The sequence below is a fragment of the Trichosurus vulpecula genome, chromosome 2 (assembly GCF_011100635.1).
Source record: "Trichosurus vulpecula isolate mTriVul1 chromosome 2, mTriVul1.pri, whole genome shotgun sequence".
In the NCBI taxonomy this organism is placed as follows: Eukaryota; Metazoa; Chordata; class Mammalia; order Diprotodontia; family Phalangeridae; genus Trichosurus; species Trichosurus vulpecula.
In genome coordinates this window covers 410,253,083-410,269,690 of record NC_050574.1, presented here as the reverse complement: position 1 = coordinate 410,269,690, position 16,608 = coordinate 410,253,083, and the positions used below count along the sequence as shown (strand labels likewise).

Genomic DNA, 16,608 nt, shown 5'->3' with positions numbered 1-16,608 from the left:
GAGCTGGACAAAATAATAACAAAATTCATTTGGAAAAACAAGAGGTCTAGAGTATCAAGGGTATTAATGAAAAGTCATGCTAGAGAAGGTGGCCTAGCCAAACCAGATATTAAACTGTACTACACAGCAGTAGTCATCAAAACTGCCTGGTACTGGTTAAGAAACAGGGGTGTGGATCAGTGGAATAGGATAGGTACACAAGTAGGAGAAATCAACAAGTTTAGCAATCTACTCTTTGATAAACCCAAAGAAGCCAGCTTCTGGGCTAATAATTCACTATTTCACAAAAACTGTTGGGAAAATTGGAAAATGGTAGGGCAAAAACTGGGCATAGACCAATATCTTACACCATATACCAAAATAAAGTCAAAATGGGTTCATGATTTAGTAGTAAAAGCTGATACTATAAGTAATTTGGGAAAGCAAGGAATAGTTTACTTATCAGATTTATGGAAAAGTAAAGAATTCATGACCCAACAAGAGATAGAGAGCATTACAAAATGCAAAATGGATAATTTTGATTATGTCAAATTGAAATATTTTTGTACAAAAAAAGCCAATGCAACAAGAATTAGGAGGGAAGCAGAAAATTGGGAGAAAATCTTTGCAACTAGTATCTCTGATAAAGGCCTCATTTCTAAAATATACAGGGAACTGAGCCAAATATGTAGGAATACAAGCCATTGTCCAATTGAGAAATGGTCAAAGGATATGAACAGGCAGTTTTCAGAGGGAGAAATTAAAGCTATCTATAGGCATATGGAAAAATGCTCTGGATCACTACTGATTAGAGAAATGCAAATCAAAACAACTCTTAGATACCACATCTCTCCTGTCAGATTGGCTAAAATAACAAAACAGGAAAATGATAAATGCTGGAAAGAATGTGGGGAAATTGGAACATTGTTGCATTGCTGGTGGAGTTGTGAGCTGATCCAGCCATTTTGGAGAGCAGTTTGGAACTATGCCCAAAGGGCTATAGATATGTTCATACCCTTTGACCCAGCAATACCACTTCTAGGGTTGTATCCCAAAGAAATCACACAAGCGGGAAAAGGACCCATATGTACAAGGATATTTATAGCAGCACTTTTTGTGGTAGCCAAGAATAGGAAATCAAAGGGATGCCCATCAGTTGGGGAATGGCTGAACAAGCTGTGGTATATGAAGGTGATGGAATACTGTTGTGCCATAAGAAACGGGGATGATGCAGACTTTGTAACAACCTGGAAAAACCTACACGACATAATGCTGAGTGAGCAGAGCAGAGCCTGGAGAATGTTGTGCACAGCCACAGATATATGGATTCCGTGAGGACCAACCCTGACATACTGTGCTCTTCTCTGCAACCTAAGGTGCAAGGACAACTCCAGGGGACTCACGATGGAGAATGCTATCTTCATCCAGAGAAAGAACTGTGAAGTTTGAATACAGATTGAGGTGCAATACATGCTTGCCTTTTTTTGCTTCTCTTTTGTTTTTGTTTTTGGGTTGTTTTTTTTTTTTGGTTCTGTTTTTTCTTTCCAATGATTCATTCCATTGGTCATAATTCTTCTCCACAACTTGACTAGTGCATAAATTAATTCAATGCGAAGTTATACATGATAGTTATATGAGACTCCATGCCGTCTTGGGGAGGGAGGGGGGAGGGAGGTGAGAATATCTGGAACTCAAAGCTATGTAGAACCGTGTGTGGTAAACTAAAAATAAATTAATAATCTTAATTAAAAAAACAATAATATATTGAGCACAACCAAATACATGAAATAAAATAGAAAAAAATCCAAAAAAAAAGAATATCAGGGCAGTTTTCCTTGATAACTTCATGAAAGATGATGTCTAGGCTCTTTTTTGATCATGGTTCTCAGGTAGTCCAATAATTTTTAAATTATCTCTCCTGGACCTATTTTTCAGGTCAGTGGTTTTTCCAATGAGATATTACACATTGTCTTCTATTTTTTCATTCTTTTGACTTTGTTTTATAATTTCTCACAGAATCATTAGCTTCCACTTGCTTCATTCTAATTTTTAAGGAATTATTTTCTTCAGTGAGCTTTTGGACCTCCTTTTCCATTTGGCCAATTGTGCTTTTTAAGGCATTCTTCTCCTCATCGACTTTTTTGATCTCTTTTGCCATTTGGTCTAGTCTATTTTTAAATGTGTTATTTTCTTCACATTTTTAGGTCTCCTTTAACAAGCTGTTGACTTGTTTTTCATGATTTTCTTGCACCACTCTCGTTTTTCTTCCCAGTTTTGCCTCTACTTCTCTTGATTTTCCAAAAAACTTTTAGAGCTCTTCCATGGCCTGAGAATAATTCACAGTTTTCTTGGAGGCTTTGGATGTAGGAGCTTTGACTTTGTTGTCTTTTTCTGAGTGTGTGTTTAGATCTTCCTTGTTACCGAAGCACGTTTTTATAGTCTGAGTGTTTTTTCCAATATTGGTTCATTTCCCCAGCCAATTATTTGACTCTGTAACTCTTTGTGAAAGTAGGACTCTGCTTTCGGTGTAGAGGGCATACTGCCCTGAGCTTCAGGGGTTTTGTGCAGCTGTTTACAGAGATACCTCTAGGGACCTGCAAGTTTTCAGTTCTTCTAAGGTAGCATGATCTAAGGAGAGGTATTTATTCCTCTTCTGGCCTTTGCTCTGGTCTGTGAGTGACCACAAGCACTCTTTTCTGCCTTGGAACTGTGAGGAGGATTCCCTCTCCACTGCTATCACAAGCTCTGCTATGCCAGTGCTCCCTGTAACCTCAGGACTATGACCCAGGACTGCCACCTAGATCCAAGTATGGGCAAAGCAACAGAATCCTGTCTCAGAGCCAGCAAAGAGACCTCTATAGTTTCCTTCTAGTCAGTTATTCAGTCCCTTTACTGTCTGTGGGCTGAACATTCCTGAAACAAGCCACTACCCTCTGTTGCTGTTGCCCTTGGGTTGTTCTGGGGCTGGGGCTGGACTGCATTCCTCTCTCACTCAGATTGGACAGACCTTTCTTACTGACCTTCTAAGTTCTCTTTGGCATTTCTGAGTTGAGAAGTCTGGAAACTGCCACAACTTCCAGTAATTCAGTCCCCTGAGGCCTGCTCCAGATTCACTGGGGCCCAGTCTGTGCTGGCATGGCTTTTGTTGGACTGTGCTCCTCTCCCCGATTGGTACAACAGACCTTTCCTGTTCACCTTCCACATTGTCTTGGGCTGGAAATTTGTTTCATTCTGTCTTTTTGTGGATTCTGCTGCTCTAGAATTTGTTTAGAGTCATTTTTACAGGTATTTGGAGAGGTTTGGGGGAGAGCTAAGCTAGTCCCTGTCTTTACTCCAACATCTTGGCTCCAAACCTGGAATATTCTTTTATGTGATTATTAATAATTATTCTTTTGACAACCAATTGTTTATATTATTTGACCACTTATCGAGTTTGTAATTGAATTTTTACTATCATTAGTGAATCCAAAGACATGATGTATAGAAAATTGAAATCAGCATGTTGTGATTTTTTTAAAAAAATAGATTATAGTCCCCAAATTATTTCTCTAAATTTATTTATAATTTTCTTCAATGGCTCCTTACTGTTTACTTAGTAAAGTATAAACTCCTTTGCTTAACATTCAAGGGCTTCCACCATCATGCACTAAGCTACCTTTCCAATTTTGCTTTCTATTACATTGCTTTATGCTATATTTTCTAGTTAATATCCAATACTCCTTTCCTCCATGAACATGTCTATGTTTCCCTACTTCCCAGTCTTTGTTCATCTGTTTCTTGTGCTTGGAATGTTCTTCCTTTCTTTTTTTTTTACCCACTGAATTCCTATCCATTTTTCAAAATACAACTTACACGTAAACTTCTCCACAAAAATTTCCTTGATATGCTACAGTAAATAATGACCTCCCTTGAAACTTACATAGCCTTTTAATTTGTAGCTAGTGAATTTGTTATAGGCATTATAATGGATATTATTCTTATATTGATATATTGATGCCTTATCCGCCCCACCAAACCACAAATTCAGAGATAGTATCTTATCTAAATCTTATGTCTCTTGTAGTTTCTAACGTGGTACTCTACAAACAGAAGGAATTCAATACTTTTATGGTGAATGAATGGGTAAATGATTGAAGTGGCCAAAGAAATATTAAGCACTTTCTAGTAATCCATTCAACTCTTTCCCCCAACTACAATAAAGTTTTTGGCTATGGTTTTTGGTTTGTTTGTTTGTCATATTCTTAGAACCTTTTGAATCTACTTATCTCTGACTTTTTCTTCCAAAACTATCTTTTTACATCTTAAGCCCCAGTCTAGTGCTAAATCACTGATGAAATAAAATGACTTGATGTACCAAGTACTCCACCTCTGAGTATTTTAACTGAACCAAAATGAAGTGTTAACTATTTCAGTTAAAGTTGTCAAAGCAAGGAGGACAATATGTTAGGCTTTGACTCGTGTTGTGACCGGTTATACAAAGTGTATTCTGCTACGTTTTCTTCCATCCCTTATAAAATCTTCAGAAAACAGCCAATATTTTCCTTATAGCATTATATTAAAAAGTTCCAGTTTTTAAACAGAATGATATGTAGCCATCTGGATAAAATTCATACCATTGTTTGTGTGTAATTAGAAAATAACAGAATGTACTAGTTCTTCTTTAGGCCTCTGTTTATTTGAATATGTGTTTGACAAGCTGGTTATTCATTTTCTTGTCACATGATGGGCTATTGTGTTTTCACCAAAAATATCATCATGATTATTCTAAGATTACAACACTCTCACTCTGGGGCTTTACCTCTTGTGAAGTTTTATATATCTGTGATTCCTTTGGAAGATGAAAGGGTAGAGCAGATGTTACTTTGTGGGGACCCACAAAACTAGCTAAATGATGGTATATTAAAGGAAGCTAACAGTGATCTGAGTGGTCTCTTTTTTAAGGATCATTAGAATAGTGAGGCTGAATAAGTGGGCATTTATGTCAATATGTAAATGAAGAAACTTTTTTTTCATATCTTTATTACCTACAGTAAAATTGAAAACAAAAGTTGTATTATGCCTAAAGGGCATCAGATAACAGCAGGAGCATGCCCCTAGAACATCTGTAGCCTGATATAATAAAGAGTCCTCAGTCAAGTACATCCTAAGGGATATGTGAGAGAAATAAAGAGAAGAGTTTTCCTTATGGGAAGGATGATAGTGAAAACTAGAATGAATTATTTAGAGATGGAATAAAATTTAATTTATTTGACTTATTTTAAAATTTATCTGAGGAACGTAACTTAGATATAAAGACTGCTTGAAGTCATGGGGTGAGACTAAATGATCCCACAATCTCCCTTTAATCCTATGATTTTACACAGCAATAAAAGTGAGTTCTAACACTCTCTTCGACACTACCCAATGATTCCAATAATTTTATTTAATTTAAATGGTATTGTTATCATAGATGGTCCAAAAGTCCTTAGATGATATTTTTAATGTACTATACATTGCTATAAATTTGATTTGCTTGTAAACCATGGCATGTCAATATTTTATGTTTTATTTTTAATGTTTCAGCTTAAGGATATTTTATACTATGTGCATTTATAGTATCAAACCAAAATAAATGCAAATTTGTATTAAAAATTTCAAATATTATTAGATTAAATCACCTTATGACATTCAACTTTACTTTTTGAAGGAAACCTATCAATTTTGGCTAATTTGTGAATGTTCTAATGTATGTGTAAATTTTTGCATAAATATGTACACAAATATATTACATTTTTTGTTTTAATTGAACGAACTCTTTTAAAGTCATCTCTTTCATGATAGATAGTTGGTAACATACACATTGAATGTGAGTAATTTAATTTGGTCTAGTTTAAGGTCTTTGAGGGGATTTTTTTTTCATTTTAAAGTCATCTGCTTCATATACAAATTAATAATGTAAACCATCTTCTTCCTCAAGTCAGTTTTGTCAGTCTTCATTTTCTTGGTGGGGCTGTCATTTCATTTTACTTTTACCAAATGTTCTTCCATTGTGTGATTTATTACATTTAAGTAGTTTTGGGATTTGTGTATATTAGTATTCTTTACCCAGTTTGGTATGTGTTGTATTTTTTTCCCCAGGTGGGCTCCTTCCACACTGAAATCAATTACAGCTAAATATGTTTGAAATTTCATTAAAGTTACTTTCTTCATGATTTCTTTAATTGGAAAACAGGCTCATTACTATCTACTTTAGAATGAGCATTTTGTTCATCAAGTACTTTTGCAAATAATGAAAACTTGTCCTTTAAAATGTTCTGAGGAATTCTAAAGGTGTGCATCTCAGGAAATTGGTATTTTTTGTATGCTTATTGGACTCTCTCTTTCTTCCAAATTCAGTAAAATGCATTTTCAACTTGCTGTTTTTCGGCCTGTATTGAGAACATCTAGGAAACTTATTGCACATGTGTTACACAAGTTGGGATAAGCATTGCGGCACTTAAGATATACAAAAGCATACTCTTTATCATGGTCCTACCTTTTATCTGTGGATTACTTGCTGGAAGCAGTAGCTTATTCACGCTTTGAGTTCTTATATCTAGAAGAATCTAACATACCATGGTTTACATGCAAACCAGATTTACAGCAACGTATAGTACATTTCCATTGCTGGAACATCAAGTTTTTAGTTTTTCTCACACAACATGCAGAGTTTTTTGGTGACTACGCAATAATGCATGTTACATTGTGCTTTATCTACATATCAGTTATGGTCTGAAGTATATACATGGAAATGAGTTCTGAGATTTATGCATAAAACTGCTTTGAACCTATTTCCTCCAATAACCAAGGGACTCCAGTTGTAAACTCAAAATGGCAACCATTTTTGTGGAGGCATGTCTTGCTTTCCATTGTCCCAAAAGGAATTCACTGGGACATTTAATGTATAAGCCATAAATAAAAACAGAGTAAATTTAAATTAAATTGATATTATTATCTGCATGATAATGCAATATTATTAAATTAGTGCAGTCTCAACTCTTTCCCAGTCCCACTCAAAGCCTAGACTTTATCCTTTACTTTTTTATGCCTCAGGAATTGAAAATTAGAAAATGGATAAAAGAACAAATATCAATACACATATATTCATTTTCTTAGAAAGATTAGCTAATAAAAATCAGTTTCCTCAGTAGGGGGAACAAAATAGCCCTGTAACTGCCTTACACAGTATACATTTGACATCTATGTCAAATAGAGAGTTATAGCAGGCAAAGGACCTAATGGTTTTAAGTGTAGAAGCCATCACAAAATCTTACTAAGGAGTATTTTGTGAGATTATAGGAATTATCACTTAGTAAAACAGTGAGAAACAATAGATGAAACAATACGTGGATAAATAGCAAGATAGGTAGGTAAATAAATAAATAGGTAGATAGCTGTAAGAGACCCAACTAATTCGGATCATCCTAATCATTTAGGAAGAAAAAAGGGAAAAAAGTTTTAAAAATGTATTGTGAACTCTTCTCTCCATCAATGATAGTATTTACTCATTTGAACTCACAATCCTATGTATGTTACATGACAGGGCAAGTATAACTAGAATAAGCTTTATACAGTGAAGGTTCATTCTGGAAGCAACACAAGTTTGAAGGTGGTTAGGGGTCAATATTCAAGGTATATAGAAGAAGAGAGAACATCTTTAGGGAAATTCTTGGGGAAAAATCACAAACCTTGTTGTTTCAAAAAAAAGCAGCAGAGAAAGTAACAGTGACCTCCAATCCATATAAAATCTTTATGAAAATAATCTACATTTTTGAATAATCTATTTAGTGTATCTTGATGAAGATTTTAAGAGGAACAGACATGCTTCGACAAATGATAATCTATGCCAACATATAATTGTATTAAAGTTGTAGAGAATCTAAAACCTCACTGTTCTTATATTTGTTAACTGTAGAAAAGTATAGAATTTGATAAGTTAATAAGAATTTCCAACATTTATATGGTGCTTTCAGATATACAAAATATTTTATATGTATTATTTCAATTGATTCTCACAACCCTATGGAGTAGGTTCTTTTATTTATACCTGTTTTTCAGATGAGGACCCTGAAATTGAGAGAGACTGAGTCTTGCCCAGGGTCACATAACTAGTAAGTGTCTAAAGAAGAATTTTAACTCAGGGCTTCCTAACTCCGAGTCCAACACTCTGTTGTTTGTATTACCTAGCGGCTATCAAAGTAAAATATTGCTTTAAAGGTTCTCCTTCAATCAGTTCTCTCACACGCACATTCCACAATAATATAAAGTGAGTTTAAAGATTTAACAACTGAGGTTTCTGTGTTTAATGACCCTCTGTTTATTAATACAAAGTGAGACATAAAGCATGGAGACATAAATTTGCAGAAGGTGCTTGAAACTGTCATGGGGGAATATCTGAGTCCAAATGAAAGAGGGATACCTCAGAAATTGTGAGGCTCTTTGGGTGCCCTTTTTGCAGATAAAATTCTACTGATTGTATAAACTCTTAAGTAAGAAAAACGATGACCCCAGAGTTCAACCTAATTATCCACATGTGAAAAATTAAGTGGATGAAGAATGCCTATCGTTTAGGGTATGCTATTTAGTTAGATACACAATTCCTAGAAATAGTCTCTTCATTTTAATACAAGTAAACAGATGAACAGTGATTCGGGATGAATTGAATGTGACAAGGTAATTGGACTAGATTGTCTATAAGAAACTTCAGTATTTTTAATGACCTCTAGCTTCTACCTAAAACAAAATCCTGTTAAATACATGCATACAACCATCCATTTTCTTCCTGTAATTCTAGGAGCCATTCTGGAGAATTAAAACTTTGCTCAAGTGTGGTGGTTGCATAGTGATAAATCCTGCCACTCAGGAGTCTGAGGTTGGTAGATCTCTTAAACTTAGGAATTCTGAGTTATAATGGACTAAGCTGGCCATGTGTCTACATTGGTAGGTATGGTGAGAGCCTGGGAACTATCAGATTGGTTAAGGAAGCATGGAACAATTCAGATCAGAGACAGAGTAGGTCAAAGCTCCTCTGCTGGTCAGAGTAGGACAGAACTCAGTAGTAGCCACTGTAATTCCAGTCTGGTTAAGATAGAAAGACTTTTTTTGTTTGTTTTTTTTGGGGAGGGGAGAAGGCAGGCAATTGAGGTTAAGCAACTTGCCCAGGGTCACACAACTAGTAATCGTGTCAAGTGTCTGAGGTCAAATTCGAACTCAGGTCCTCCTGACTCCAGGGCCAGTACTGTGCTCACTGTGCCACCTAGCTGCCCCAGAGTTTTTTTTTTTAATTTAAGATGATTAAAATATGAGTTATGCAAAACACAATAGAGATCCTCCTGTGTGTATATATTGTAAAGTGTTACTGATAAAAAGTTTCACAGCAGAAATCATATAAAAGGTGTCATCAGAGAGGGAGAAAGGAGCAAGATCTGCCACGTGGCAAGAATGAGGACTGATTAATAGTCTGTATGTTTCATTGATGTCTATATTATGTCAAAATTAAAGGAAGGACTCCACTATGTTGGGGAACTATTTAGTTGGGTACATGGCCTCAAAATGGCATAGGATGAGAAGATGGTGGTAAATTGTGAACTGCATTGTTGGAGAGAGTCTCCACATCAATGAGGTTATAAATCTATAAATGAGGTATTCCAATTGTATCACCACAGTACACTGCACATAATGCTTATTAAATGTCTGAGCAATGACTGATTTTAACAATGCTGGTTCAATAAAAGTGAGTGATTAGAGAATGGACAATGAGAAATATGGACAAACAGTATAGCTTCTCTGGAAAATTCACATACACTATAATTAGTAGTATATCTTGAGGCAAAGCTGGGTTAATTGATGTATACACTGGAGAAAAGCATGAAAAGATTCTAACTGTGAGTTTTGTTGATTTGCATTTTGTGGAAAATTTTAGTGAATGAGTAATGAAACAAAAATTGAGCTGATAGTAGCTTACCTATGAGCTGCCAATATTGTGTGAATATGGCTTAAATTCAATCATGACAAATTTTTCTTTAATATGCAGTCAGTAATTCACAGAAGTCCTGCTCTAATGCTTCCTTTCAACATGGGTGTGACATAGGATTCTTAAAGCTAATCTAGCAGAGCCTAAGTCCTGACAGACTTTTGCTAAGAATTACCACAGTTTTTAAGCCATCTACACACATCATCTGATGGTCCTCTAAATGTGAGGCCTTTAAGTAACGACTGAGTGGATAAAGACATATTTCTATTGATATCCTCACTGTAAATAAAACAAGATGACAAAAAGAAATTACAATTCTTTAAATGGAAGCAGAACTTATAGGTTTTCCTTGAAGATCCAAACAAAAAAAAGTTGGTTTCCTCATGTGCTCTGAAACATCTGTGTGTGCAATTTATGGTCCCCATCTTTCATTGCTCAAAATATATAATGTATATAAAAATCAATTGCAAAGAATGAAGTAAAGCAATTCTGTGAACATATTGACAAGATTCTGTATACAAAGTCATCATGTGCCTTGCTTGAGTGCCCAGTGATTTCAATATATATATGGGAAAAAATGTTAAATTTGTTCAGGATCACAAAATGTAAAAAAGACTTTTTTGATGCCTTGAATCCTCATGCCCATCACAATCTCTTTATGCATAAAAAAGAATGTCAGTAGGCATTGTAATGGCAAGCACTGAACAACATCCCCAAACATGAATTGTCACTTTTTAAAGAAATTCAGTGACTAGCCAGGAAGATGAGTCATTTCAAAATTAGCCATCTGTTTGCAGTCAGATCTGGGAGTTGTTTGAGCAACAAAGTCAAAGGCTAAAGATAAAATGAAAAAATTACAACATCTCTAATGCAAACCTGCTTTAACAAACTGTTAATGTTGAAAAATGGGAAATCAGTAAAAGTAGACATTTATTCTATGATGATTTCTTAGGAAAGTCTAGCCAATACTGCTTTATTGCACATGATATAATAACAATTATCTTAGAAAAACAATCAAAATCATAGAGTCCCTAAACCAGAATGGAATAACTTATTGTAGATATAAGTATGGTATGGAAAATAATTAATGTTAATACATTTACATAAGAAATGAAATGAAACATATCATCTACAACAGATGTGACTAGAAAAAGATCAAGCATATAGAGAGAGTAAGGGATACCAGTAAGAATGTTGTGCTGGTATCTACTCCATGTTAAAAACAGAGGAAAGCTTTGGTAGATTATTTATAGTGGGTTCATGAAAAGGTATGTTTAAGCATCAAATAATGAAAAGGAATATTTCGATCACAAATTGAGCCTGAATCCCTATCAGGGAAATCACAGCTGCTTTGATGTTTTGGAGTACTTGGGAATCGATGGAAATAAAACATGCAATATCATTCATCAACGAATAAAAATGGTGACTTGTGGCAGTGTTGGGCTTCTAGGTGTCTGCTGAGTAGGTGGTATATTTCTTGCTTGAATATTTTCAGGAGACAAAAAGAGCAGAGAATAGTAATAGATTGAAGTGATGTTAAATGATAATATTTATAGAGTCATGAAATTGCATTTTATTCTGTATCTCAAATTAAATAGTTGTTCCCATTCTAAACTTAGAATGTTGTAATTTTTAATCATTGTCTTGAGGCAGTGAGGTAGAGAAATGGATATACCACTGGGCTGTAGTCAAGAAGATCCTGAGTTCAAATTTGGCCTCAAAAACTAGCTGTGTGACCTACAGCAAGTCAGTTAAACTATTTCCCTCAGTTTCCTTTTCTCTGAAAGTAAGACAATAATAGTACCTATTGTTATAGAGATGAGATAATACTCGTAAAGCTATTTGGAAACCTTAAGGTGACATGTAAATGGTAGCTATTATTATTATTATTATAATTAACAATAATTATCATGGTTTCAGATGTGTTAAACATGAACAAGCTGAGGAATGGTTATGAGACCATTGTTGAGTGGTACTTAGTTCCTTCCCTATCAGATTAATCATGGAAGCACAGAATAATTGAAGCAGAGACCATCTAAGGCACTTTCATCCTGATCCATCTGTTTGCTTTAAGAACTCCTCTCCCTTAAATAATTCTAAACAAATAAATATCTATTTTATTAAACATCCTTAGTAAAAGAGATTCTTCTGGGTAATTGCCTGATAAAAACCCATCTTCAGCTTTATCTGTGAAGACAAAGTGCAAGAGTAAAGAACTGAGTGGGTACACAATAAATAATGCTTTTTGACTTACTAAATGCATTCCATTATTATGGGATCACAGGTTCATGAGTTAATAAAGCTTCAATATCACTAACTTATAACTGCTTGTTGTGTTTTTGTTTTCAAGTGAGGAAGTTTAGGATCAAATAGGTTAAGCAACCTGCGTATGTCACCGAATATTTAAGAAACACGAATACCTCCCTCATCACCCTAGTATATTCAAATAATGGAGACTAAGAGATTATGCCCCAAATGATCACGTTCATTTTCAAAACATTTAAGTACATTGCAGAAAATACTTTACTAACAACTTCTGTGCCTGCTATTTCACAAAACTCCCAGTAAGCTATTCCTCTTTCAACTAAACACCATTGACGCTGGCTATAGACTTTGTTTATTTTGTACAATTTATGATCCTTCTCTTCTGTTTCCAGACTGCTTTGAGCAAGTCTTTACTAGAACAGCCCTAAAGCCATCAAAGAATTTCTCCCACTTAAACTCACAATCAAACATTTGGCATCCAGTCAGTGTAATATGTATATTACCAATAAGAGATGTGTAATTTCACATTCCTCATACATAGTCGCATGACTAATAACCCCAAGAAACTAACAGAAGAGCATCATGAGTTTCTTGTCTGCATTCTTTTTCTTTAGTGTTCAAAGAAAGTAAAGAAAAAGGAAAGATCTTATGGCTGGAAAGAAAATTTTCAAATAGCAAAGTGTTCCAATTGCTGGTCTGTTCCTATCAGTATAAACAAATTTATGTAGGGAAAATTGATATGTATACATAATAAGCATATCTCCAGTGCAGGGGGATTGGCTGGTATCATTCTTGTTGAACATTATCATGTATTCACCTACAAACAAAATGATGGAATGACTGATTCTTAAGTTTAAAGCCTGGAAACGTTTTCCCAGTCATCTTACTATTTCTCTTATGATAGGTAGGGCTAAATTAGAGGAACTTTTAAAAGATTCTTATGAGACCTGATACTTATTTTTTTAAATTTTTATATCCGTTTGTATCTCCAGTGTCTAGCAAAATGCCTAGTGGTTATTTAAAATTTGTTAATTAATTGTTCTGTCTAGCTATTAGTCCTACCTTTTTCCTCAAATTATCTTGTATTTATTTAGCAGTACCCCTTCCTTCAGGTGAACATAAGCATGTAAGTTTCTTGCTGGCAGGGACCATCTAATTTTTGACTTTTATTCCCAGAACTGAACACATTACCTGGGACTTTATAGGGGGTTAATAAAATTTTGAATAGCACATATTTATCTTTTAAGGATTCAGTACTTTTTTAACATACATTGTAGCTGTTATGGAGAAAAGGGATCTGAAAAGGCTTCTTCTACTCTAGGAAGACGTGAGATGAGATAGATTTGCTTAACACAGTAACTTTTTCAGTAGCCACTGCTTATGGTATTAAAGAATTATTCATTTATTTAACAGACTTCCTAGTTTTTTTGAGTTTCTTTATTTTAGCATAAATGCATATAGTATTATGTCAAAAGTTTTTTTTTCATCTATTGACATAGTCATGTGATTTTAATTGGGATAAATGTGTTCTGTTATATTTATTTGCCTAATGTTGAATCCATTAGACTATAAATGCCTTAGGGCAGGTATTGTCTTTCGCCTTTTTTTAACACCAGTCCTTAGCACAGTACCTGGCACATAGTAGATCCTTAATAAATGCATATTCATTGATTGAACCAATCTTGTATTGCTGTGGTAAATCAAAACTCATCATAGTAAATAATCTTTTCAATAAAGCCTTGTTTAAAGGTACAGAAGAAAAAAAGTAGGGTGAAACAAAATAGAGCAATTATGTTACTACTTTTTAAATTTGACATATTTAAAAACAAAGAAACTACATATGAGGATTTCACAGTATTTTAGCCAAACTTTTTTCTAGTTCTTTGTGTATTGAAATGTGTTTTTGGAGGATTATGTTGGTTTAAAATAAAAAAAAAATTAAAAAATGTAAAACTTAATTACTGTTACTCTCATTGAAGTCTAAGGATTGCTGTGTCCCTCTTTGACTAAGTGTCACTTCCTACTTAATACTTGAGTTTCCACAGATTTAGCATTGTTTATATCTATAGACTTTCCTAATTGAACTTATCAGCTTTGCAGCTATCTTTTATGTATAGTTTGTTGATCACTAAAACATTTGTATTCTCCTTTAAAAAATTTTTTTTTCAAGCTTTAAGGGCTGTGGACATATATACATCTAAAATATTTTACTTTTTAAAAAATGCATTTTTAGATGCCAGTGTGAATCGATATCATGTACAGTGGTTTGCAGAATCATGTGCGCATAATGAAACAAGTGGACCTGAGAAAGCAACTGGTCTGGCCCATGTAAGTTGAAATTTCCTAAAAATTATAGTTTTCCAAAAGTTGGAGTGGGTGACTCAGGAGTTAGTAAACTTCTCATCTCTAAAGTTCTTGAAATAGAAGATGGGTACCACTTGTTCCCAGAAGTTGCTCCTGAAATGTAACTGCAATTATAATGGGGAAAGTGAAGGAGAAGGGAAAGGAACAAGAATTTCCTAAGTAGGTCTTACATTCCAAGCATTGTTCCAAGTGCTTTACAAGTATCTCATTTTATCTTCACAATGACCCTTGGGAGGCAGATGCTATTATTATCATCCCCATTTTACAGGTGAGGAAACTGAAATAGGCAGAGGTTAAGTGATTTGCCCAGGGTCACACAGATAATAAATGTTTGAGGCTAGATTTGAACTCAGGTCTTCCTGTTTCCAGATCTAGCACTCTACCACTGGACCATCTAGTTGTCTTATGAGTTAGATTAAAATAGAAAGAGTACTATACTTTTCAGAAGACTTGAATTCAAGTCTTGGTTCAAGTTAGATTAGACATCTGACTGGGCAGCCATGATCCGAGGTCTGGAATTGGAGTGACTTCAAAGACCATCTAGGTCAACACTCTCATTTTATAGATGACCAACTAGTCCCAGTGGGATTAAATGATTTGCCCAAGTTCATTCTTATAGTGTTATTAGAAGTAGGATTTGAATCTTGGAACTCTGCCTTAAGAGTTCATCTTCTTTCTACTATACCACATTAGACAGAAAGAACATTTTAAAATTTCCTTTTATCTCTCACTCTAATAACACATGATTCTATGACATTTGTGGCCCCTTTCACTTCTTAAGATTCTGTTTTTAAATGTAAACATCTTCTTAATCTTCTTATGTCTTTCAGGCATATTTGACATTTAAAGATTGAATAGATCTTTTTGGAAATTAGGCATATCAAAGACAATTTTTATGATGCATAGAACCTAGCATCATAAACATCCTATTATCAATGCTGTTATAGCTTGAATTAATATAAAATTAGATCAAGGAAAAAATATGAATTTTTGTCTGATTTTCTAAAGGTCTTAAATATTTGACCTTTTTTCACTGAATTTCCGTGTAATCATCATGCTGACAAACTGTCAGTGGCTCCCTTTTGCTTTGAGAAAGCCGATACAATCCGTACTCCAGGCTCCTTTCTCACAAGATTCCCTTCCTGTTTTTTTTTAGTAGCCACCACACCAAAAAGAGGATAAAACTCAGTGTTGTTAGGCAGACAGAAACTCAGTTACGTTGTTGGTAAGTCTAGATTAATAAATTTATAATGGAACTCAATCTGACAACATACAATATCAAAACTGGCAATTGCCCATTACTTTGTATACCCCATTGTTATAAGTTCATATAGAAAATATTATTTTCAATTTCTTATAAGTAGGTAGGATAGGAAGAAATGGGAGGCAGTCCTCAAATTCCCTCAAATTCAGGTCAATTCAACAGGCTTTTAAAAAAATAACTTTATATATTTAGAGTAATGGGACCTGGGGTTCCATCCTTCACTTTGCCACTGACTGCCCATATGATATTGGGTATACAACATAACGTGTCTTGTCTCCAATTTCTTCGTCTATAAACTGATGGCTTTAGAATATGGCCATTAGGGTCCCTCCCAGGTCTAAATTTATTAGTCTATGATCTTATGACTGTTTTAGGTTATCTTCATATCACCCAGAGCTAGCACAGTGTATTACACATGAAGCATTAAATAACTATGTTGAATACAATATAAGCTTTTTAAGGGCAAAGACTAAAAAAAGTCTTTGTATCCCCAGCATTTGGCTAAGTGCCTGACACATAGTTGATGCTTAATTAGAATTTGTTTAATTGAATTGAATTATGGTTGGATTGAAATAGCTCTGATCAAGTCATTTAATATTTCTTTCTCCCATGTCAAAGATGTTGTCCGACAGAATTCTGATGCTTGTCTTTGAAAGAACTTTGAATTCCTTGGAAAAAGGAAATCTGAGATAAAGCTATTCTAGTTATTTGTGTATTGAGGCATGAGGATATGAAGCAAATTTCT

The 16,608-nt window shown here is 34.5% G+C and overlaps 1 protein-coding gene across 1 annotated transcript in view; it reads left to right on the top strand.

The window, feature by feature from the left end:
- ANOS1 (anosmin 1) overlaps positions 1-16,608 on the top strand; it is a 256,068-nt gene that overhangs the window by 231,558 nt on the left and 7,902 nt on the right. Inside the window, exon 10 of the mRNA XM_036746532.1 lies at positions 14,469-14,563. Coding sequence (XP_036602427.1) covers positions 14,469-14,563 — 95 coding nt within the window. The remainder of the gene's footprint in view (positions 1-14,468; positions 14,564-16,608) is intronic.